This window comes from Lepidothrix coronata, unplaced genomic scaffold (assembly GCF_001604755.1).
Source record: "Lepidothrix coronata isolate B3197 unplaced genomic scaffold, Lepidothrix_coronata-1.0 Scaffold61, whole genome shotgun sequence".
Classification (NCBI taxonomy): Eukaryota; Metazoa; Chordata; class Aves; order Passeriformes; family Pipridae; genus Lepidothrix; species Lepidothrix coronata.
The window spans coordinates 4,369,637-4,393,656 of NW_016690241.1; the positions used below are offsets into that span (position 1 = coordinate 4,369,637).

A 24,020-nucleotide genomic window follows, 5' to 3' on the forward strand; every position below is an offset into this window, starting at 1 on the left:
TGTTCCAAGTAAACCACATGAAAACAAGATTAAGTATTCAATCTAGAAACACAGCAGACATGGTTACTAGGAAAGCCTGCAGGACTGCTTTCAGATTAATACACAAAGAGAAAACTGGGTCTATACCTTCCCTTTGTCTTTCACACATAGAGAGTTTGAAGAGCTCAGATTTCAGCTTGTATTAAACATCCAAAATTCAGCATTCATCTACTCTACAAGACTCTTGAGTCGAGAAACTAGGGAAGCAATTTCAAGAAGCAAAAATCACCCCAACAATCCCACAACTACTGAAAAGAAAGGACTGGTTTTAGTTTTTAAATGAAAATTTCACATTTGTTTATTTTCAATAACCAAGGTTCAGAAAAAGCTCGTTAAAGATTCAAGACTCTCCCCCGACCCCACCTGGTATCCACATTAATTACTGAGTTTAAAAAAGAAACATCATAAGACTCAACATCTGATTTTTTTTCTCATCCATATTAAGCAAGAGGAACAGTGGCAAACCTTTTTTTGCTACTGCCTATGGTATTTTGAAGTTATTTTTCCAAGGGACATGTTTTCTAATTGTTTGCCTATCGTCCATAATTCAAAATGGAAACACCCAGTTTGCAAGTGGAATCATCACACACATACTTGAATATTCCACCTACAGTCATCCCAGTCACACAAATCACTGGGAAAAACCACCAATAATACCCCACTACTTCAACCCAAACCCCAAACCAGATTTTTAAGTCTTCTAATGAAGGTCAAAAATTCCCTTTCCATCCTGCAGAATTAGCAGCCACCTCAGTGTCATTCAAAGGTTTTCAGAAACTTTAGGGCAATGAAGGCTTGAAAAGATGCAATTTTGAAAAACAGCATCTTTTTTTTTTTACAGCAGAATCAATCTCTTAATAAACAAAATCACAGAGTGTAATTCAGAGAACAAGATTTTGCTTACAGCTCAACCTGCTGTTGTTTGAAAGACACTCAACTTTACAGTAATAGCAGATATTTTCAGGAAAAACTGTAATTGTAACACTAATATACTCAATTTGGCAGATAATAATTAGCTTATAGTTGATTTTAAATACATTTCTCATGTATTTTCAGAGCAGCAAAGATGAGAAACTTCTAAAACCTTTCTACAAACTGTATGTTACTGAGGCACACAACTCCTCAGAGACAAATGCAGTATCTGAAACAAAGACCGAAGTCCAGAAGACAAAACCTCCTTAAAAAAAAGTAAATCTATTGGCCCATCATCCACCTCCCAGAAATGAGAACACTGCAACAGGAAACAGGAGGAATTTTTCTGTGAACTTGCAAACTACAAAATAGAATAAAAGGCAGTGATGTTTTTCACATGAAAAAGCTATTACATGAAAGCTCAAGAGTAAGAGTGTGCTTTGGGCAAATTTTCTTCTGGCTGAAAAAAAATCAGATTTTGACTTGATACTTTGCTTTTGTTACTGTTGTGCATTTCAGAGAAGGGTAAAACTAATAATTTTTAAATTTCTGAAGGAAAATGGTTCAATTTTATCAGTATTTGCCCACAAATAAGAATTATGGTAGAAAACATCCTGATCAAACCAAACATTTACAAGTTAAAAAAAGGGGGGGGCGCTTCTTGTAATGAAAATTATTTCCAGTTTCAATTTAAAACCTACAGGAAGTTTCAAGTAACACCTCACTAATCTTGTAAGCAAACATTATACAGCTGTGGCAAAAAGTCATTCCCCTCAACCAAGCTGGAAGTTACCAGACAGATGTCTGGAATCATTAAACCAACTTCTGACAGCTTTAGCCTTCTCTATAGGTGCAAAGCATATATTTTCTTTATTTCAAATTATTCTGTTAGATCAGTCCAATGCCAAGCTTATTTAAAGTTCTTAAAGACTTGAAAGGGTTCAAAAGCTGATTTTCCTCTTCAAATAAAAAGGAGTTCTGTGGAAAGGATTTACACGTTCTAAGATCGTGAAGGACCAAATGACCCAAAACAAGAGGTTCAATTTGGTACTCACAAGTAACACTTCTTTTATTTAATGTATCTGTATTAAATGCAAAATGGATTTTCATTATTTTTACTTATCTGTGTAAAGCTGAATTTTTATGGGACTAGTAATCCCATTCCTTTTTTTTTCCCAGAACTATGCTAAGTTGATGGATACAGAATTATAAAAATATTTTAACTCTACTCAGAACATGAGAAATATTTAGAAGATTTTAAAAGTTAGTCTATCCTAATAATTTCCAAAGAGCAACTCAATTCTTCATCCAGAAATGTACCAAGTAGTATTATTTCCAAACATCTGAACTGTAATTACCTCATTTCCTATTTAAAATAGCAAACCCAGAAAGGTGACTACGCTTTAAAAGATTACAGCATTATTTTTTCCCCAACCCAACTGAATGAAACCCACTGAATTCTGATTCTGTTCCTAATTTGGTCACAGACTTGCTGCACCACGATGAGACCCAGCAGGCATGTACCAATTCTCAATTCTGCAGAATGGGGCTAATGCACATCTAATTCAAAGGCAAGTGAGCATTTGATGTTTCTCTAGTACTTTCAGACCTAAGAATGGAAATCTGTATTCTTTCTGTTGGTATAGCACATCTCTCTATACAATGTTTTATTTAATAAAAACACTCCAGAACTGCTGATCAAGCTCTCTAAAAATAATGCCAATTCCTTACTATTTCTTCTGTAGGTCTCTTGTTTTGTATTGCTGAAAGGCTACATGAAGATATTTTGAATGCCTGCTCCCACTGTTTATCCCTCTAAATATAAAATCTTTTTTGAAGTCAATTATTGCCATAGCTACCAGACTGCATTTTTTCCTGTAAGGTTTAACTAAATATTCAAACTATTTAACATAATAGTTTAGTACTGTAAAATGGTGCAACTTCATTAATGTCGGCCAGACTTTTTTGGTACGTTTCAAGTGAAGTCTGACCATTAAGTTCCTACATATGTACAGATAAAAAAGTAACACTTAATTTGAAATAAGAAGCTTTTTGAAAGAGAAGACTTCTCTTTTAGTCACAGACATTTGAAAGCCTTCTTTCACATTTCCTGTGTTTAGTGCAAGAACCAAAATTCATTCAAGTATGGAAAACCGTTAAGTGAAAAAAAAAGGAAGCAATAAATAACATGTTTGTTATTAGAGGGTAAAATAACTTAGTAAAAAGTATGTCCTTGATACCTGTTTTGCACTTGGAAATAAGGAGTATATTAAACCTTTACATTAACAAGTACTCTTTTTCCAGCTAAAAGCTTTAGATAACACTTAGAAACATTATTTAAATTATTAGGTCTGGAAAACTTGCCTCATATTTAAAAATGTGCCACAGTTCTGTCTAGAGATGCTGCTGTGTAAAACTTGGGATGTTTCAAAGCACTGAAAAGAATGATAGGATAATGATATGCCTGTCTTCCAAATGGATTGGAACAAAGATAATTTGATAGTTTAATCAAACAAACCAGTCCAGGCTGTTCCTGATCAATATGGTGAAGAGACTAATATATGACTATGTAAAGTGTAAAAAATCAGTAGTCAGTGAAATTTCAAGAGACCAAACTGTTTGTAAGACAATTGTATAATTCCTTGGCAATATTTCTATTTCCAGTCAAAGACAGTTTAACTATTGTTTTCTGTTTAAGAAGTTAGTTCTACAGAAATTCAGTATAACAGTATACAGAACAGGAAAATCTATATGTGTGAAACAAATTGTATTCTACAGCAAATCTATTCTAGGAAACTGATAATACTGGCATTTTGGTTGACAGAAAAACATAACAATATTTTTAGATAGTAAAAATAATACCAGGAACAGTGAATAGAAATTAAAATCAGATAATTATCTAAGAATGTTGGGGGTTTTTTCACTGAAATTGTGGCATATTAAGCTTCTGTTTATTATCATCTATTTTTAAAACTATTTTCTGTTGTGTAAAACTTCAGACACAAATTCATGCCAAGTTGAAAAACTGAACCTTAAAAAAAAACCACCAAAAATTGAACAAAATCAACACCCAAAAACCTAAAACCTATAAATCATGACTCTCTTTTCTGCAAATACAAAAGAAAACTTCTTATCTTGGTTTACTTCCATACTTTGTACAACACTTTCTAAACTTCTTATGAGGAAAGAAAAGCAGGGAGGTTGTTCCTAGGTTAGAACAGAAAGGGAAAGCCGAAGGGATGAGTTACTAATTCAAAATCCCCCAGCAGAATGAGATTTCTCAAACACTGACCCAAGTCAATTCACTAACTAGCTATGACTTTTGTAGTCTTATATGTACTGATAAAATTATATTCCAAAATTCTAAGCATTTTAAGATTTTATTTTGTATATTTATATGAAATTGTAACTGTAGCTGATGTGTAACTTCATATAAAGTAGTTTTTAAAAATATGTTAAAATTATAACAAAATAACACATTGAATTATATAATCAGTCCCGTAAAAGAATCATGAGTAGCCTTTGAATTTGGTTTTTGCCACTATTGCCAGCTAGGAGAACAATGAGGGAGTACCAAAAGTAATGCCCAACCTACACACAACTGTCAAACAATATGAAACAAAAAATCTAAATACAAAACAAACTGGAAAACTAGGATTTTTCTGATTGAGAATCGATCCCTCCCAGAAACACATTATTTAGTACATTAAGCACAACTGATCTGCACATCAAAGCTACGCAAAAATCGAAGCATTCAGGAAGTAAGAACGTGTGCACTTTGGTTCTTGAGACAAAATGAATTTGTAGCAGATCACCAACTGTACACAAGAGTCAACCAAAAGCATAGTAGTATATACTGGCTAACTTCATACAGTAACACAACAAATTTTAGACAGGAGAAAGGATTTTAACTCTGCCATGCTTCTTCGACTGCTGCCTAGCAATTCACTGTAAAACTGCTGGCCAAGGACAAGACATTGAGAAAGAACTATGAAAATTAGTTTAGAAAATACCTACAAAGAGACTAAAATAACTTAATCTAACCATTTTATCAAATTACAATGGATGAGATTCCTGGGAAAAACAAACAAAAACTTAATTACACATAGAAGGTTATCAAGGCTGTTCCTCTCAGCAGGATCATTTTAGCTGTATTATTCGTAACAGATGCCTGTAATATCTATTCTTAAATTTAAAAGTGAATATTCCACACTCTCTGCAGTGCTTACAGGCTTTTCTATAATATCACATCTAAGCATTCCTTGCTATTGTTATTTCTTGTCTTATCAACACTGCATATAGAGAGCAGTGTACTTCTCCTTTGCAGCTTTCAAGAGATGCAACTCCTTAAAGCAATCCCATCCCTAAAAGAAAAAAACAAATTATGATGTAAATTTTACCTATAAGGCAAATATTTATATATACTTCTATTTACCTACAGGCCCTGAATTTCTAATTGCTCCTCTGGAGTTTGATTTAATGACCTCAGATGTTTCTTCTAGTTGGTGCCTAAAAACAGACACAGGTATGTCCTAATTAACTGCAAAAGAAGCAGACATAATTTCACACAATTTTCAAGTAATACCTTAACATTCCAGTATGACATTTGCCTTTTTGGCAGGAGTTTGACATTGCCTCATGTTCCACTTATTTTTTGGCTATTTTTCTAAGAACTGCCCCCTCAGGGGAGGAGGAAATAGCATGCAGCACGTTCCATTTTCAATAGGAGTGAGCTGTTAATGTGGCACATGCCATACTATGAAACTCTAGCAAGTGAGTTGACTGTTGATGGCTTCCCAGTTCAGCCTGTTGGATGTCTTCAACCCCAGATGCTAAAACCTTGGATGAAAAGGCAGCTAGCACGAAGTTCTCAATTCCATGTACTGGGAGTCTTGGCTTATTGAAATAAAGCACCAGTCTCACTCCTTCAGAGGATCTGGACTACTGCAAATCCATTACATGTACCACTTTAATGGAAATGAGATGCCTGAACAAGGTACTTGCAGATAGGTCCTGTGCTAACCATCCAACAGATTCCACCCTACTTCATAAAGTCCTCTCACCTGATTCTCTTTCTGCCCAAGAGGCCATCCACTGCCACAGGCCTGCATTGTTTATAATACAAAGGAGACTCCCACAGTGCCATCACTCCCACTGAGAAGTATCACAAACACCCATAAGTTAGACAGCTACAGTCCTTCACTGGATTTGGCCCATAGTGTCAAACTCAAGTGCTCTTTCATGGCATAGGAAAGAAGCAATATTGCAAGGTTCTTTAATCTTATAATCTAGGGCATTAAAAATCCCATGGCTTCAGGATGAATAGAGCTTTTAGATTTAAAAAAAAGAATATTAACATACTGTGTAACTAGATGCTTGAAGAGATCATAAGGATTGATACAAATATTCCATCTCTTTGAGGCTTTAAATCAACAATCTTACTAAATACACATTAAAAGTATGATCAAGCAAAGTTTGAGGTAGCCATTCAGACACCTAAATATGGCTACAGGTATACATACTCAGATTCTGAATCAACAAGTAACTCCCACAATTAAAACAAAATACTGTGATAAAGGCAACTACAGCAGGAAAGACTTCTGAAGAATTATCTCCATTTTTCAAAATTCTGTGAATTGCCACATATACCAAATAGCCAATCGAAGTGATCAGAAAAACCACTTGGCCAAAGAAATACCAGCTTTACCACTGCTGATATGCGCTGATGTGTGTCAAAACTCATTTTGCCACCCCCAGGCACTTGTGTGATGTCTCAGACAGACAGGAAGTATGCACATGGTTTCATCTCTGGTTAGAGCTCAACTTACCATACTAATTTTAAAAATACTCTGTACACAACTCCGCTCAGCAACAATCTGTTCACTTCTTTAGTTTTAAAAGCTCAACTGTTGCAGTCAGTCCTCACTTCCTCTCAACAAATTATGTAGGCCAAAGCCGGCTGCTTTGTCCTTATACTTATTGCTCTGAAATCCTGCAATCTTGTGGCTATTACAGCTGTGGGTTTTGTAGCCTCAAAGGCATCCCATTACAATGGATTAGAATTTCATAATACATTTTTCTTAGTACTTACAAAAAACTGGTAACATAACTTGTAGTTAATACAGTCGCTTATTAGATTTCCGAAATGGCAATATTCATAGTGCCACTCTCTGCAAAGGAACAGATGGAACAGGCCCTTTATTTAAATTCAGGATGGGAAGAAGAAAAATGAGGGCTAAAGAAAAAGGAATCTTATTTTAAGTGAGCAATTACTAACATATGCAGTTTCTGCTGTATTTGCAACCCAAAAGACACAAGTACCTGCATAGGAATCAAAATATGAATGTTTTGCATAGAACTGTATGAGTTGACAAATGGCAAGAGGCAAAACATCACAACAGCCCAGAATGCTATAGAAACAGGAAACTTCTGAAAATAAAAGCCTTTAAGACCTACCTACTACAAAAGCATATGGCTTCTTTACGCTAGGAATCTATTAAAACAGAACTGATCTAAATGCAAGTCACATTCATTTATTTGTTTTTCCTGGTAACTTTGAGTGATCACCAGGATGCAGTTTTGATCATTATGCAAAGTTAGAAAATCAGTGTAGTAAAACAGGTGGAACCTATTCACTCCTATAAGAATAAAGCCAGAAATACTAGGATAAATATTCAAAAATCTCTACCTACAGAAAACAACAAAAAAAAGTAGCCATCAAATATAAATCCAATAAAATGGGTTTAAGCAGTCAGAGTTGGTGACAGACACTACCTACTGCCAACAATAGTTCTTAATTTCTGAAACTACAAAAGCTAGGGGGAGGTGTGTGCTGATAGGTGCTCACCACCACAGTTATGCAGATGGTGTGCTCTTTCATATTTCTTTTGTGAGTTGAATTAACAACTCAGGAGTGTAAAAGGGGAAGGCTTTGGCCCTCCAAACTCAAGCCTACATGAATGATGCCTCTCCCTGTCCATCGTCCCTTTTGCATCTGTTCTGATACACCTTTGGTTATGGGCTAAAGTGATTCAACTCACCAATTCAACACATAGCTACTTGTTTCTGTTACTTTTGCTAAACTAATTTTCTTTCACTGTAGTAAGTTGTATCATTTCACTTTAAGATCATACATCAGAGTTAACAAAGTAGAAGAGGATAAATCAATGGGTCAACTGGCAGCCTGCCTCGAACTACAACATGAAGTAGCACTCCATAATAATTTAGAATTTTCAAGGTTCTTGCAAAAAAACCACAGAAATCTCAACTTAGGAAAAAAATCCTCTTCCTTTTGCCACAATTTCATATGTTTGTGTGATAGCATTTTCTATATTTACCTTTTCATTGCACACTCTAGATCTCTAAGTTGTTTTTTTTCCAAATTCCAAAATCCAGCTTCACCCTAGCTGGATGAAGGTGACGTTTACCATGCTACTTTTTTTTAATGAATTGGTAGCCAAGCTAACTGTCTCTTCAAATGATCTTGGTGTCAAACAAACAGCTTTCAGTCAAACATCTCCACTAAATCCCTGAAGTGGCTTTAAACTGGCTGAAAGCACTTCAGCACTGGCATATATGCAAGGTCAAACACAAGTTTGTATTTGAAGTCTAATCTACTTGGATAGCACTCAGAAAACCAGTTTATGTTAAGTTTTATATCCAGCTCACATTATTTGCAAACAAAGCAGGTATTAGTGATTTAACTGAGCATTCTGTAGGAATAGACTGTTGATTTTTATAGCAATCTAGCAAAGCACCATCACCACTAGGTGTTTTTGTAAAATAAGAAGTTCAATTGTAAACTGAGAACTAATTTCAAGATTATTTCAAAAAATTCAGGATTTCCCACAAAACAGACCCTTTACTTAATTCAATTTATAAATGGGATCAGTCCTGTCAAAAAATAACACTGTTTGGTTTGACAGTCCAGAAAATGTGACATTTAATGACTGGACTACAGAAAATTTGCACCAAGATGATGACCCAGTGTTGAAACAGTCTTTAAAAGGCCTTCAAGGAGCAGAGATCTATAGTAGAACAAGAAAACTATCCAAAACTATACAGCTGATTCCTCCCAAGAAGTCAGTGCTTTGCACACGGAAGGATAAACCTTAACTCCATTGAATTAAACAGCAATGGCAGACACTAAGCACATTTGAATCCAGAAAAACTTGTTTCAGGTTATACCATACTGGCAAAGAGATCAAAATATGAGAAAACATATTCTTTCAGTGGTCTCATGGTCTTGCATGGATTTAACCTGGGAATCCCATTAGCACCGTTTGACACAGCACATGCACTCACTGATTCACTACAGTTACAGGAATATGAATATGCACTTTCTCCCCCCTTACAGAGCCTGAAATTCCTATTAAAAAATCAACTAAAGAAAGGTTAAATATAACTACAAAGGTAATTTCAGTCAATTACACCTCTGGCATCTATTTTTTTCTGATAAATTCAGACTTGGTGGAGATACAGTCAGTTAAATTCCCATTTCAGACTATATTAAATTAAAGCATATATATCAAAGGTATCTTACATACAGAAGAAAGTTCTATTCTCGCCCTCAATTTGCCTTTTGCTTTTTTCCTGGCTTTTCTGAACAGGTTGTTCTGACAAAGTGTAAGGCTGAGACTCACTAAGATACAAGTACAAGTAACAGAATCTGAAGATGCAGTTCAGAACAGTCAAACCAGGCTCTCCTTTGCTTTCCAGTAACTTGCTCTGCAGAAATATCCTTAAATTTCTCCGCTGGCTTCACGAGATTTAGCAGGCACAGACCAACAGTCTGTCTTCCTTTCTAGCTCAGTGCCAGCAATAACTTTTAAGACTCTCATTTTGCCAACTAGCCAAACTCAAACATTTTTCATTTGGTTTGGGTTTTGGATGATGTTTGAATTCAACTACATTCAACATTAGACTTTTCCTGAGGCTTTAGTGTAAGCCAATCCTTATTTGGAACATTTTGACAGATCTTCACTTCTGCTCTAAACTAGCCAGTTATCTCTCACCACTAACCTGCTACACTATTCTTTAGTCTCCAGGGGAAAATGTTACACAAGAGCTAACAAAACACATCTCATTTGGATAAAACAACTAACACACTAAGAGTGCAGTATTTTGGCTTAGAAATAGTGAGCTCTTATATTTGGCTTTCTGGGAATTCCCTATGCAACAATTACGCATTTGAAACATCTAACAGAATGGAACTGGAATGAAATTCAAAGGCAAGCTAGCCAACAAACAGAACCTTTTAAATAACTGTAGGTAATTTCTAGATATTAAAATATATACATATGTGCTTGAGAGGCTGTGTGTATATAAGTGTTAACTTGATCACTATTACTTTTGCCGCATAAACTTCTGAAAGTAGAAATTACAAGAATTTTCCTTTACAGGTATATCTATACTGGCCTCTTTGCAATGTTTTGGCATGATACATTTTAGATATCTTTGTCAATGTGCTGCAAATTACCCTTTTCTATGTTTTTGCACTTTTACACTTAGCAAATATTCATTTTTCTCTCTAAGATGCCTGTGAAGAAGATTCTTCTTCCTCATAAACAATTATTTAAAGTTATATTAGTGGAGATACAAATAGCATACAATAACTATACACATGCAAAACATCAGTAGTACCTTAGGCTTAGATCAGCAGAGGCTATATTTTTATAGCATCTGGAGTACAGTCTTACAGTCTTTGAACTGCCTGTAAATTTACTACAATAAAAATATTTTTCTCTTACAGAGATATGTAGCTCTATCTTTACAGAAAGATATTACATCTTTTGAAACAGTGAAACAATTCTTCAGCTTCTTCTCCCAGTAAATAAAAAGGGAAAGGGAAAAAAAAACATAAAAATTGAAAGTACCTGCAACTTACACCTGCAAGGTGTAAAGAAAAAGGGGCCTATGTATATGCAAATAAATATAATTACAAAAGATGAGTTGCATTAGACAAATTTTTTCAATATTCTGATTTTCCCCTAATATTCTAATGGAGCTATAGGTCCCTGAATAAAGAACAGTTTGTTTAATTATGTCTCCAAATCTCCTTAGAAACAGGCTACAGAACCCACAGCACTGCATTAAAGGCAATGATAAGGCAGCTTCTGGAGACAAACACAAGCAAAGTTAAAGAGAAGCGAATTATTAGCCTCACTAGACACACATTTGCACTATGTAGAAGCATCCAAGCAGCAGAGAAACTGGTTCAAATTAAGTTTAGTCTGCCACCACTATAAAATGGTTGGTTAAGACTACAGAAAGCTCCCAGTCAAGAAGAGCAGACAGCAGACTGGTTAAGATTGTAGCTACATAATAAATTATAACCACAAAACTAATCATCTGAGCCTGGAAGAGGAAAAAAACACCATTTTTTTCTGTTAAATCTCCTCATGTTTCTTACCAGCACCTATTGGGCCACTGTTGTCATGTAAGATAACCACGGCCTTGCAGAACATAAACGTCTTACTTAAACTGGGCACTGGTTAGCTAGGGCAGCACAGAAATTAGTACTGCAAATAATTTACCTGAGAAAACTACAGTAATTTATAACTTATGCTGACGAGCAGACTACTTCCATACTGGCACAGGTGTCTCTGCACAACATTGCACTGGAAACTTCCCAAGCAGCAAATAAGTGAAACTGAAATTATCCCAACAAAAATCACAATGCTGCTTTCCCAAATCACAGCAAAAATCAACTTCAAATCACCTCAAATCAACTTCTGGTTGAGCTGCTATGGGTGATGTTAAATTTAAAGAGCCTTGCTGTGGCAGAATATACTACTGAATAAATTCTGTTTTCACTAATGCAATCTTCTTCCAGAAAAATATAAACATTATTTTCCACAGTACACTTTTCTTTCAAATGGACAGTTCCTCAAACTATTAAGTAAATTGTAAATCCTCCCCCCCATTGCCCGAGTAGTGGAAAAACAAATTATTTCTACATCTCACTTCCCCCAGATTAATATAAATAAATGCCAGGACAATGTTTTCTGAAGGAAGACATCCATAATTCAGTACAATTGCACATGGAGTAAAAAAAAAAAAAAAGTCAGGACTGAAACTTCAAGTCCATAGTTTTTATTTTTTGCCTTATTTAATCATAAAAACTATGGTGTTCCTATAAGAATATGCTTCTGTGAAGTAGTTTTACAACTTTCCTAACTTGTAGGAACAAAATTGTAGAAATCTAACAAAGCGCACATGCAAACTCTTCTCCTATCTCAATGCATTTTCAGAGAATACTACTGACCAAATATTCCTGCGTGGTCAGTAGCTAGGATATTATAAGAAACTTGATAATTTCTCTTTTTTATTCCTCTCCACAACAACATTAATCTTGCAGAGTTGTTCTCTACCTATATGTAAGAGTTCAGTATTTAAGTCTGAGGTTTGTGAAAGGAGTTTTGGGGAAAAAAGGCTAAATGTAATCAATATGGCAACTATTCAAAACAAGAGATGTAAGCTTTTCTGTTCAACTAAGTTCTACTATTTGAAAACCCTTTTGAAAATTTTCCATCAGAAAATACTCATAGCAAACCAAGCATGCAAGCGTTAAAAGTAAAACAATTATTAAGAAAGCAGAAAAACCCAGTTGAAGACAAGTTTAGAGATTTGTCAAGTGCTACATAATTATGAAGATATATGTTACACAAAAAGTAGAAGTGCCACTGTAGTAATATAAGCAATAAGAATATATAAACAGTTAGTATTCAGCTAGGTTACTTTTCAGAATTTAAGGAATTAAAGGACCTAAACTACTTGTTTCATACCTTTTATTCAATTTAACTACCCAGAATACTTCAGTGTCTTTGGCTACTCATTGCTGCACCTGTTTCTAAAACATCTTCAGCTGGCTTAAACTGTGACTAATAGCAGCCATTTCCAGAGAGTGGCTATTTAAAGATCCTTGCTCTGATTCGATAAAACTCTTTAATATATTAAAGAACAGGTATAAAATTTTTGAAGTTGTATAGGTGATATAAGAGTCTGTTCACTGCTTTCAAGTGTGCTGAAGCTATTATGTAAAGCTGTTTTTTTTCTTAAAAGTCTTTAAGCCTCTTATACTAAAACCTTCATTTTTTTAGCCTCTTTTCAAAAAGTAACATTTAGGATTACCAAAGTGAAAGAGAAAAATTCTGTCTTAAGTTTTACTTGATAGTCTTTTCTATGTCAACAATTCTGCTGTTACTTTCCACATTAAACCCTGTTCTGTTCTCAAAAACTGAACAAGAGGCACTGTAAGAGGTCCTCGGTTCCAAAGTTAATGCTGCATTCTTACAATGCCTATCAATAAAATATCAGTGTCTCCATCAAATCAGCATGTTACAGTATCAACTTCATATGTCAATGAAATTCTAATTCATTACATGTTTACGATCAATGTTTTTTCCCTAAGCCTAAGAAGATAATTGAAGAGGAATTCTGAAATACATAGCTTAAAGGATAAACCTAATCTTCCAATATGACCGTATGACTAATCAGCCCACTGTAATGTTTGCTTTCACAGAAATATTGTGCATCACCACTGCTAAAAGAGGAACACACAGTTAAAGCACGCTGGCCTTTCTTAGCAACTGATGTGTGCCCACACACTCATGTACTTGGCTGGAATGTTGTTTCAGTGGACACAAAAGCTGTACTAAGAGAAACTACCAGATAAAAGAAAAGAAGCTGCAGTTCCTTTAAGAAGTTTTCTTGTAAACACAAGTCCAATTTGCAGATCACATTAAAGTATTGCAGTGTATTTTTTTCCATCCCAAGTTCAACTCTGGGCAAGCACAGTAAGGATATCCCGCTACAGCAGTGAGATAGCAAAGTTCTGAAATTGTATCTGGATTTGTCTGGAATCAAGTACCTGAAGTTTACCATTTTCTTTTTGTTTGTTTGTTTTAATATATACGTATTTCTAGGAAGATCACAATCTTCGTCCTCAAAATTCCAGCTAAGTAAATACAATATACCTAACCAGAGAAACTTGATCAGGCCAGCTTAAGTATCATGAATGATTTTTATTCCACATAGTAGAAGCTATGTTTGATATTTATTGTCAGACCATAATTAAGATTTTGTTACACCAATTCAAATGTTCCAATAAGTGCCGTTGCACAGTAAGTTGCTCCGGTTAGAAACAGGCAGATTGTTCTCTATTTCAATACAAAACAGAGTGAGTATAATTTTACTGATCTGAAATCAGTACTACTGAAGATATAAATAAAAGCATTCCACTAATTTAAAACTGACCTACTACCACTTGAGTTGCTATCTAGATGCTACCAACAGCGTGCACATTACCAGTGAAAAAAGTCTGTCATAGCAGGACATACACCTATCTCTCTCCGACTGATATATTATTAATATTATGCTGTCATCAAATGAGAATTTGTCTTACTATACAGAATATAACAAAAGCAGCTAATTCAATTTACTTGCATGTAGAAACCTAAATAACCCTACACTTCTAAGTGTATCTATAAATATGTATTTTGTATTATGTAAAATGTATAAAATAGAATTTTTTTTAAATACAGTGAAATATGTTTAACTCATCAATCCAATTTTGCCTCCCATCAGACAAAGTAAAGTGAAATCAGAATATCAGCTCAACAGCCAAAGAATTACCAACAAAGAAAAACTGAATTGCTGCAGACAGACATCTAATATATATACTAACATTTTCTGGAACTTCACGACAAATTATTCCAGAGAACACACTTGGCAGCAGCCTTAGCAGCCCATCTCTAAAATGGATCAAGAACACCAAGATATATTTGAAATGTGACTCTTGGCCGGTTTCAGTCCACATATCCAATACTGTACATTGTCAGGTGGCATAATGTTTTGTGCTACTTGATTTTTAGGAATGTAAAAACTGCACTAGTAATCTGTGAGTAAAGGAATGAATCCAAGCTTTAATGCCCTTTAAATTGTCCAACATTGCAGGAAAATAGGCATGAAATTCTGCAAAGATGACAAAGACACTACGCAGTTACCCAGATCATGTTCTACATGTAAATGTATGTGGATTGTCATTTTAAAGTTCTGGAAGAGCACCTCAGAATGAATTTGCATTTAAAAAATGGAAATGACTCAAAGCTGAATTACGGTCTCCATTTTTGTCTCTGTTCCGGGCAACAAGGTATTGGTACATCTCATACTCTAATTTTCAAACAATAGTGCAGTCTTACTTATGCTTAAGTATTTCACTGTCTCCCTTGATGCAAATCTAGCAGGACAACCTTCTAAAGAAATTGAAGTGGAAATTTATAAAACTATTGCTATGTTTTCAGAAATGCATTTATATTTATGAAGTACAAAGCTTAAGAATTATATATATTTTATTTCTAAGTTTAGTGATATAATTTGAGGTAACATTCATTTAAGATTACAGCAACATCTATCTATCAAGAAGCAGAGCAGTAAAATAAGTTAAAAAGTGAAACCACATATTCCATTACAAATTCCTGAATTCTGAAATACTGGTATAACATGTGCTCATTTCCAAAATGTCGCAACTTCTTATTATTTCTCCCAGGAAAAGAAATTACATCAACCTAAGTGTCACAGCATTAACAAAAAGATTAAGCTAACACTTAAACACTCATACGGGATATTGGAAAGTCTATCTTCCACCATTCTAAATTAATTTAAAGTATTCTTTGTGATTCTTAGAAGAATGTATTCCATATTTATTTTTAAGAAAACATGAAGTGGACTGTTTTAAATGTACAAACAAGAGATTTAGCACTTGCAATCTGCTGTTGAGAGGATAGCTGAAAGTAGGAAGGAAAAAAAATTATCACAGTGGATCAGATTGCCCTGTCACAAATTGAAACACTTTTTTCAGATCAGAAGAGAATGTGAAAAAACAGACAAATTACTCCCTACTACATTATTTACTACTAGGTGAAGCCTTGGATATGAATTTTGCTGAAGTCAAATCCCATCTCCCAAATTCCATTCAGAAGGATTGTGTAAACAATGAAGAATAATAAGTTAGAAGGGCATCTAAGAGGGAAAGTATCACATATAAAAGCTCAGTGAGAACCGAAGTTCTTGGAAAGTAAGATAACAAATGTCCTCCAAATTTTTGCATTAAGTTCCTGGTAATAAGCAGAAAATGCCATACCCCTCACTCTACCATCTCCAACTGGCATTAACATCCAGCTGTCACCAAGTCTCCACTCATCTACCCATAAATATATGGGACTTCTCAATGTGTACCAAAAAAATAAAAATAAAAAAAATCAGAAGTTTGACTTCTATTCCCTTCAATTTTCTTATCAAAGAAAGAGTGATGTAATTTATCCCCAAATTATCATTCCCTATTGTTTTAATGTGGAATCAGCATAGCACAATTGCTTACATCTTCCACCCATTGGTAAAAATACCTATTGTCAGAACATATTATTAACATAAGTATTAGTTACATGAAGATTGTCATCTTTACATGATAGGAATCTAATATCTATAAATATTTTTCTGCAGAAAATGATAATACCAACAGTTTCTCTACTTTAGGGAGAAAGAGACACAATTGCTATTAATGTCATTCTTTCCAAATACTGAATAAGAACCTGGGGGAGGAGAGGAAGCAGAAAGAAGCAGCAAAGCTTATATTGGCCTTTTTTGTCTGATACCATCTCTTCTTTAAAACCTCTTCATCTTTTGAAATTATGTTTACCATATCAAAAATTAAATTTTATTCATCACCTTCAAGGTACGGCATCAATTCCATTTAATCTTTTCACTCAACACCTTCTACAAAACATGGACTTTGAACCTATAGAGAAGTCCAGCATTCTAGCTAGCAAGCAAGCATAGAAAAACCCCTACGGCAGTTTCACCTGCAGAGAGTTTACAAAGTGTTTAGCCTGTAAACTGCTACCTTGGCAGAGGGATGGGGAGGAATGTGTGTTCACAAGCAGTTTAAACCAATCCGAATCAGTCTCCATGCACTACTGTTTTTATATCCTTCCTTCCTCTTGCCAGGGATCAGCCAGGACAGGGACTGACTGCAATTGAAGAGTAGATGTATCTGATTGTTCTTAATTTTAGTTTAGTTGCATGTACTATGGGACCACAAAAATGGACTGCTAGAACAAAAGACAAGAATAAACAGCCAGGAGTGGAAGAAGGACACAAGATTGCCTTCTTCCATGACCATACAAGCTTAATTTGACAACCTACTTATGAAACCAAATCCTTTGCTATTGGTTGTTGGGGGACAAACCAACAGATTAAACAATGAGAAGAACAGTGTTGTTCACCAGTTAGTCCAGTCTGGGTGATCTGCTCTGCAACAGAGCTCTACAGATGTTTGCACTCACCCTTAGCTTACATGACAGCTGATGAATGCTGTCTCTATATAGGTGCTCCTTAAGGTGATCTGTGGGGAATCTCGGCTAGACCAAGACCCCTAATATAGAACAAAAAGCTGACTGAGAATAGAGGGCCTGGTCCTGACAACATGCACCCTGAGGAGAAAAACATCAGGAGAACAAGAACACTGTCTCGTGAGAACAAGGACACTGTTCCGATGAGAACAGAGACTTATTTTGAACAGAGTGACTGAGAAAAATATAAACATCGAAGGAAAAACAAGGACAGATGTGCAAAGATGTTATGAGAAAGTGAGACTGAGAGAATCTACCTATTAGCTGTAAGAATTATAATCTGTGTACTTGAACTGACCTATCTGTGTAATATACGTATGCATAAAGAGCTGTATTTAAAGAACTGTAGACTGCAGTTTGGGGCTGCTGCTGCTTTTTTTTCTTTCCAATAAACTTTCCTGCTGAATATTATGTGTCGCAGTCCGTTCCAACGACGACAGTGATCTGCACAAGTCACCAGCAAAGACTACATAATTTGGGAGTTCTGAATGCTAAAAAGTCTCTTCTTTGGCATACTGACTACACTCTTCACTCGAGAGCATATTCAGGCTCAAAGACAACAGCAATGGGAGCAAGTAACTTCAGGTTAACTGGAGATACTACTGCTATTGCTCACAGTAAGGAAAATGCCTTCTCATAGCTCAGCGCAATGTTTCTGCTTAGCTCATACGAAAATCTTCTTCATAGTGTTCCCAACAAGCTCAGGAACCCCCAAAATAGTGCTCCCTATTCAATTAATTAATAAACACTCACTTCAGGAAGTCAGTGTCACACGGTGGTCACACATAATGCAGGCAAGTCACCTCAGTCCTAGTTTCCTACAGGTAACTCAGCAACACCCTCCACCACCCTGCTCTGACATTCTCACAGCTGGCTTTCCAGAGCTTGCTTACTAACTGTTCTTGTTAAACAGGTCATGACTGCTTTATAGTCTGCCAGAAAAAAAAAGACAATAGTGCTTTATTAATTTCTCCTCTAGTTCAAACTAATCTTCAGAAGGAAAATAGATGTCTTGTCAAGCATAGAATATCAAAGTGGCTTGCTGACTTTTCCATACTTGAATTCCTTGAAATATCCTCTCATCTGGTCACCCTATGTTAACAGAAAAAAAAGAACAAAAAACCCAACTACCCAGATTTATGACTTTCCATCAAAACCTTTTAAAATAATTATTCTAACACACATTAAATCACTAACATTTAGTTTATGCATACGGCTAAACAATTTTCCTTAGTTCCCTGGAGGCCTTTTGAAGTCTTCTAGAAGTCTTTAAAAATCCATTCCATGCACATATCCAAGCAAATATGCAGGAGGTGGTAGTAAGCACGGTAACTGGACAACACTAGAAGCGCTAAATAGAAAAGGCAGAAAAGTGGTATTTGTTACTGAAACATATTAACTAAAAAGCAAGCAGCTGTACAATCCCTGACTTAGGAACATTTCTCAGCTGTGACCTGAATCACTTTAAGGCAAAAACAGTTCAAGATCTGTATTTTTCAGCTTTGTACATTTCAGTAAAAACAGCTGAAGTGCCTATTATAGTAAGTAGAAATGCAAAGAATCTATTGTTGCATTTCACAACAGGTAGTGAACAGAAAGTAGGTTAACTACTTTCAAGTAAGTATGAACTGATAAATAATCTAGCATTTGGGTAGCTGAGTATCACAATAGGGTGCCAAGTAAATTTAAGCTCCGGGTTTTTCTATAAATTTTTTTGTCTTTTTCAAATGAAGACACCTCAAACTCCCTTTTATTCTTCAGCCTATTATAAAAGTGTATGTTTCTAAGCAAGATGTGTGTATCTGTAGGATTTAAACAAAAATTTTAAACCAATTTGTGACAACAGTATCACTTCCACCTGTCTCACAGTTAGCCCTTATTTTTCAGTTTACACAACCAGCAAAGCATTCACATTAAGTATCTGCTAGTAACTGTAAAGCTTAGTATCTCAAAACCATTGCATTTTGTTTCAAAAGACTTTTCAACTACAGTGCAGAATTTCTTTGAAAACAGACACGTAACGTGTACCACAGCGTGCTTCTGCACTGCAAGTATACCGTACTTGTTTCGGATTACAAAGTGAAATGAATAACCATCTCAGTGTTCTAGTAAAGCTACGCACATTCTTATTCTAACATTTTTCTTAATACAGTATGTTGATACAATGGTTATGCTGCCATGAGAGCATTGATCCAAAAAGCCTTCACCAACTTTAAAGATAATAATGCAGGCAATTTAACTGTTTTAATGCTCATAGTTTATTACGACTTCACTCTTCTTAGTCTTTTCAGTCTTCAGCCTTTTTTCCACTACATGGTCTAATTAACTTTGAGTCCTTATCAACCAATAAACTATTCAACAGCCACATACTACACATACAGATTTAAGTTCAAGACTTCCATGCTGTTTAGCCACTGTAAAATATACAAAGATTGGCATTTAAAAGTGCAGACAACTAATTTCAAAATGACATAGATTATTCCAACATGACTTGTAATTGCTGAGTGCAAGTGGTGTTTGCTTTCCTTTCTACATAATTATGCAAGCATGAGGAAGTCAATAACTGCCTCTGATCACTTGTTCCAACTGGAACATCAGGAAAGAACTTAAGAAAATCATTTTTCATAATGCAAAAGCAAGTTACAGGGGAAAACCACCTCCTAAGACTTACCTGTTTTCCTGCCTCCCTCACAAAAATGAGGTACTCTTCCTTTATAAATCTCCATTTCTGCTGTAATTCAAATAATTAAGCAAAAAAGTAAAAGGTCACTACGTTCCATGAGTGGTTTCCTGCCTGCATAAGAGCAACAGTACTTTCAATTGATTTGTGCTTGAAGTTGGAAATTAGTGGCTGAAAAGTTTACTAGATATTTCACTTTTGTCCTCTGCCATACTGGCACAAAATATGAGCAACGGTCTGGCAGCTTTAAGGGAAAGCAGCTAAAAGCAGCTGCAGCATCAGCGTGCACCGATGATCTCTGTGGATAGGTGGAGAGGTCACTAGGAGAGACTACTGAAAACAAAAAGTAAATTCAGTATCAATTCAAACCAAACCAAACCAAACAATCTACCATAAACTGTACACACAGCTTCCTTAATTTGTTAATATGGCAGCTTTGAGCAAGCACTCAGGAACATCTAGGGATACCAAGCAGAAATGCCTACAACCATTAAATATTTCATATTTTACAGATTGAAAAACATTAACATGCAAATAGCATCAAAACATTTAAACAATCATTTCAGATCTCTTAATTCATAGAGCATTGCTGTAGCTTCTGGGACCATCCACTATTTTGATCTCCAGACAGCAGTGAACTTTTTACTATAGTGGGCATATTACCTTCACTCACATATTTAAATGCTGTGATACATATTAAACATCTTAGGAGCATTTGCAATAGTTCTTACTACAAATCATTGGTGAAATCAAGCTTGTGTTTGTTTCTTTCTTTAAAAGAAGACACTGCCTTCCTGACTTTTGGGAAAAAAATAGAAACAAGCTATAATAATGTTTTTATACATATCGCTATCTACTTAGTAAGTAGTAATTTGATGGCATGTAATTAGTTTTTAAATCAAACAGATTCTACATGCTTCTGAAGCATACTTAATGCAAAAAGATCTTAAGCAAAAGGTGCCTAAATTAAACAACTTCACTACAACATGCAAGCAAACCCTGCATTATCTACACAACAGTATTCAACATAGGAAAAAGCCTAATTTAGTAGAACTCACAATAACAAGCACAATTATATTAAGACTTGAATACTCCTTGGAAGACATATTTCAAGGCTGCTTAGAAGTGGTCTTTGCGGTCCACAGGAGGACTACTTAATAGTCTAAAGTTACTAGTTTATACAAGGGACTTTATTTCCTTGGACTCAGTTGGATTATTAGAAGGAGAACAATTATGCCAACAGCTTTGGAGCTGGTAATCTCTCAGCAGGCAGCACACCTCTCATCTCAAAGGGTTCCAAAATGCAAGAGCATGAGTAACTTACAGTTTTCTAACAACACAACTTGGTGCTCTTCCTAAATATACCTCACTGTGTTTTACAGAGAATGATAAACATTCTATCCATACTACATAGGTGGGAAAAGAAGTCACTAAACCTAAATGAGTTGTTCAAGTTCACCTAAAGAGACTAAGATACTAACAAGGAATCCAGTTCTAATGCTCTATGCACCACAATACACAACCCTCTGCACCTGAAAGAATGATCAAGGCATAAATGAAAACAGAGGCCTCAATCGTGCAGTCAGCAGCAAGTCTGCAGTCAGCAGACTCAAAGCAAGACTAGGCCTTAAAGCATTAAATCCTCTACATGCTGAAGTGTCCTTGAGGCACACTCTTTCGATAACTTATAAAACAAATGCACAGAAGTATGCGGTCATATTTAAACAGTATCTTGATCTAGTACAGTACAGTCAATGTTACCTTGTAGTGATACAAACAGAAAGCTCGTAATTCTCTTAAGCACTCCTCCTTACTGCTTCTTATTGGACTAACTTATATCCTTGTAAGCTTAACTAATACATTACAAATTGAAGCCAGCCAGAAAGACTGATACACCGTATAACAGTCTTGGTTAGACTGTTGAATCTTAGAAATTTCTTCTGAGCCACAATTCTGTTAAGTTTCACTGTAGTAACTAAAGCTTCAATGTAATGACTTACAGATTAACCTCCCTTAAAGTGACATGGCACAGTAAATTAGTACTGGGAGTTATCTCAAGCAGATGTATATTTAACACTATATATACACAAATTGCAAAAACTGCAGACTTAAACTTAGCACTTGAACACTCTTAACAGAAGTCATCCTGATTTTAAAAATAAACATGCAACAGTAGCACAAAACTTACTGAAAAATAAGTAAACTTTTTTTAATATGGCTCTTTTTAACAAGTTTCTGTGTTTGCTACTTTAATCATCTGTTGTACATTCAATTCAGCTTGAAGTAGATCTATATCACTATTTCACAGAACACTTTGTGTTCCACTTGTGATCTGACCTCCTCATGCTCCCTACTGTCTACGTACATATTAATATGTCTCTAAAACCACAGTATCTGAACCTAATCTCCATGGTAACTGTAAGATTTGTTTACACGGAAAAAGTATATTAGAAATGTATGTAAATTTAACTCTCATTTAAATAAGTCTTTTTTTCCTTCTACGGGAAAAAAGCTCCTTATATTGCCTCCTATTTATCTTGCTTCCATCCCCTGCATCCCCATCAAGCATTAAGCCACATTTGGAAAGCTCCCTATCATACAACCTCAATGGCCTGTTGTTGTAAATTCACAGTTTACTTTCCACAAGGCAGACATGCAGTATTTTAGATCTTAGCATTGTTAAAGAAAGATCATAGGGAGGGCAATTAAAACACAATTTTTTAAAAATACTATCACAAAGTCACAAAAGTAAAAAAAACATGCTAAACCTTTAACAGCTATACAGAAAGACACTGCTGCTCAGCAACTCAGATCAATCTAGAAATTAAAAGTTTCTATCATTTACCATTTCCAGCAGTGAATATAGTAATAGGTATACATTTTATGTAATACTCATTCATAGACAGCAGGCACAACTCTGATAGTGCAAGACCCCACATAGAGACTTCTCTTTTTTATTAATAAATACCAAAGAATTGATGTACCACAGGTTTGTAACAATTGTCTTTTATAAGATTTACAGTATTTTGAAATGAGATTTACTGCTGCCCAGCAGGACCGGGAGCTGATACACAGGGGTCATGGTAACATAAATGGCAGTTTGAGCGAGACATATCAGTAAAATGATAAAGAACCCCTAACAAACCCAGCTGCTAAAAACTACACAGGTCTTTGCCACACACAGAAATCATTCTATTCCACCAATACGATTTATTTTCCTATAAAACTTGCTTAATATATTGAACATAAATAGTCTAGAAAGGTCTCAGAGAAGAAAAATGCACGACAGTGAGGTATGTGAATACTACGCAGCACCAAGAGGAAAATTAGAACCTGTTTGAAAATCTTTCTGCACCTTACAACAATCGTTTCACTGCAGAGAATCTCTTACAAGCACCCTCCCTGATAACATCCGTAAGATTATCCATTCAACAAAACTCCTATTAACGAACAGAAAGTAAGTAAATCTACCCTCTATTCAAGTAAACACGGTTGAAGAGCTAGCATTTTCCCCGCAATGTTACTTTCTCGAGCAGGGTGACTGTCCCCTGCTTCTCCAGATGAAGCAAGCTCAGCCTAGGCAGCCATGTCCTTATTCTCCTACAATGTTTCTGTAGGAGAACAACCTGCTCAGGGAACTTACAGTTTCCCCCAGCATAACGCGGTGGAGCAAAGCCTGCCCCACCATCAGCGAAGGAGCCAAGGCACCGAAACACGGCAGTGGGGGCGAAGCAGCCCGCAGTCTGGATCCGCACCAGCACTGAGCCTCGCACCGGGGTCGGGACAGATGGACTGATAGATAGGATAGCACTGCCCCATGCAACCCTCCTTTCTCTCCTCCCAGACACACAAACGAGCGTTTTACCTTCATGATGAGCTCAGGCTGCGGTAAAAGCCTCGATCGTGGCTGAGCGGCCGAGGCTGGACCTGGAATTTAAAACAAAGCGCTAAGGCACCGCACCAGCCGCTCGCACCGGGCG

General features: G+C 35.7%; 1 protein-coding gene across 5 annotated transcripts in view; it reads right to left on the minus strand.

The window, feature by feature from the left end:
• The window catches only part of ARID4B (AT-rich interaction domain 4B), a 90,957-nt gene that overhangs the window by 64,413 nt on the left and 2,524 nt on the right, over nucleotides 1–24,020 (minus strand). For all 5 annotated transcript variants that reach the window (XM_017817552.1, XM_017817555.1, XM_017817551.1 and 2 more), the window contains exon 2: nucleotides 23,906–23,967. In XM_017817552.1, coding sequence (XP_017673041.1) covers nucleotides 23,906–23,911 — 6 coding nt within the window. In that variant the 5' untranslated portion in view covers nucleotides 23,912–23,967. The remainder of the gene's footprint in view (nucleotides 1–23,905; nucleotides 23,968–24,020) is intronic.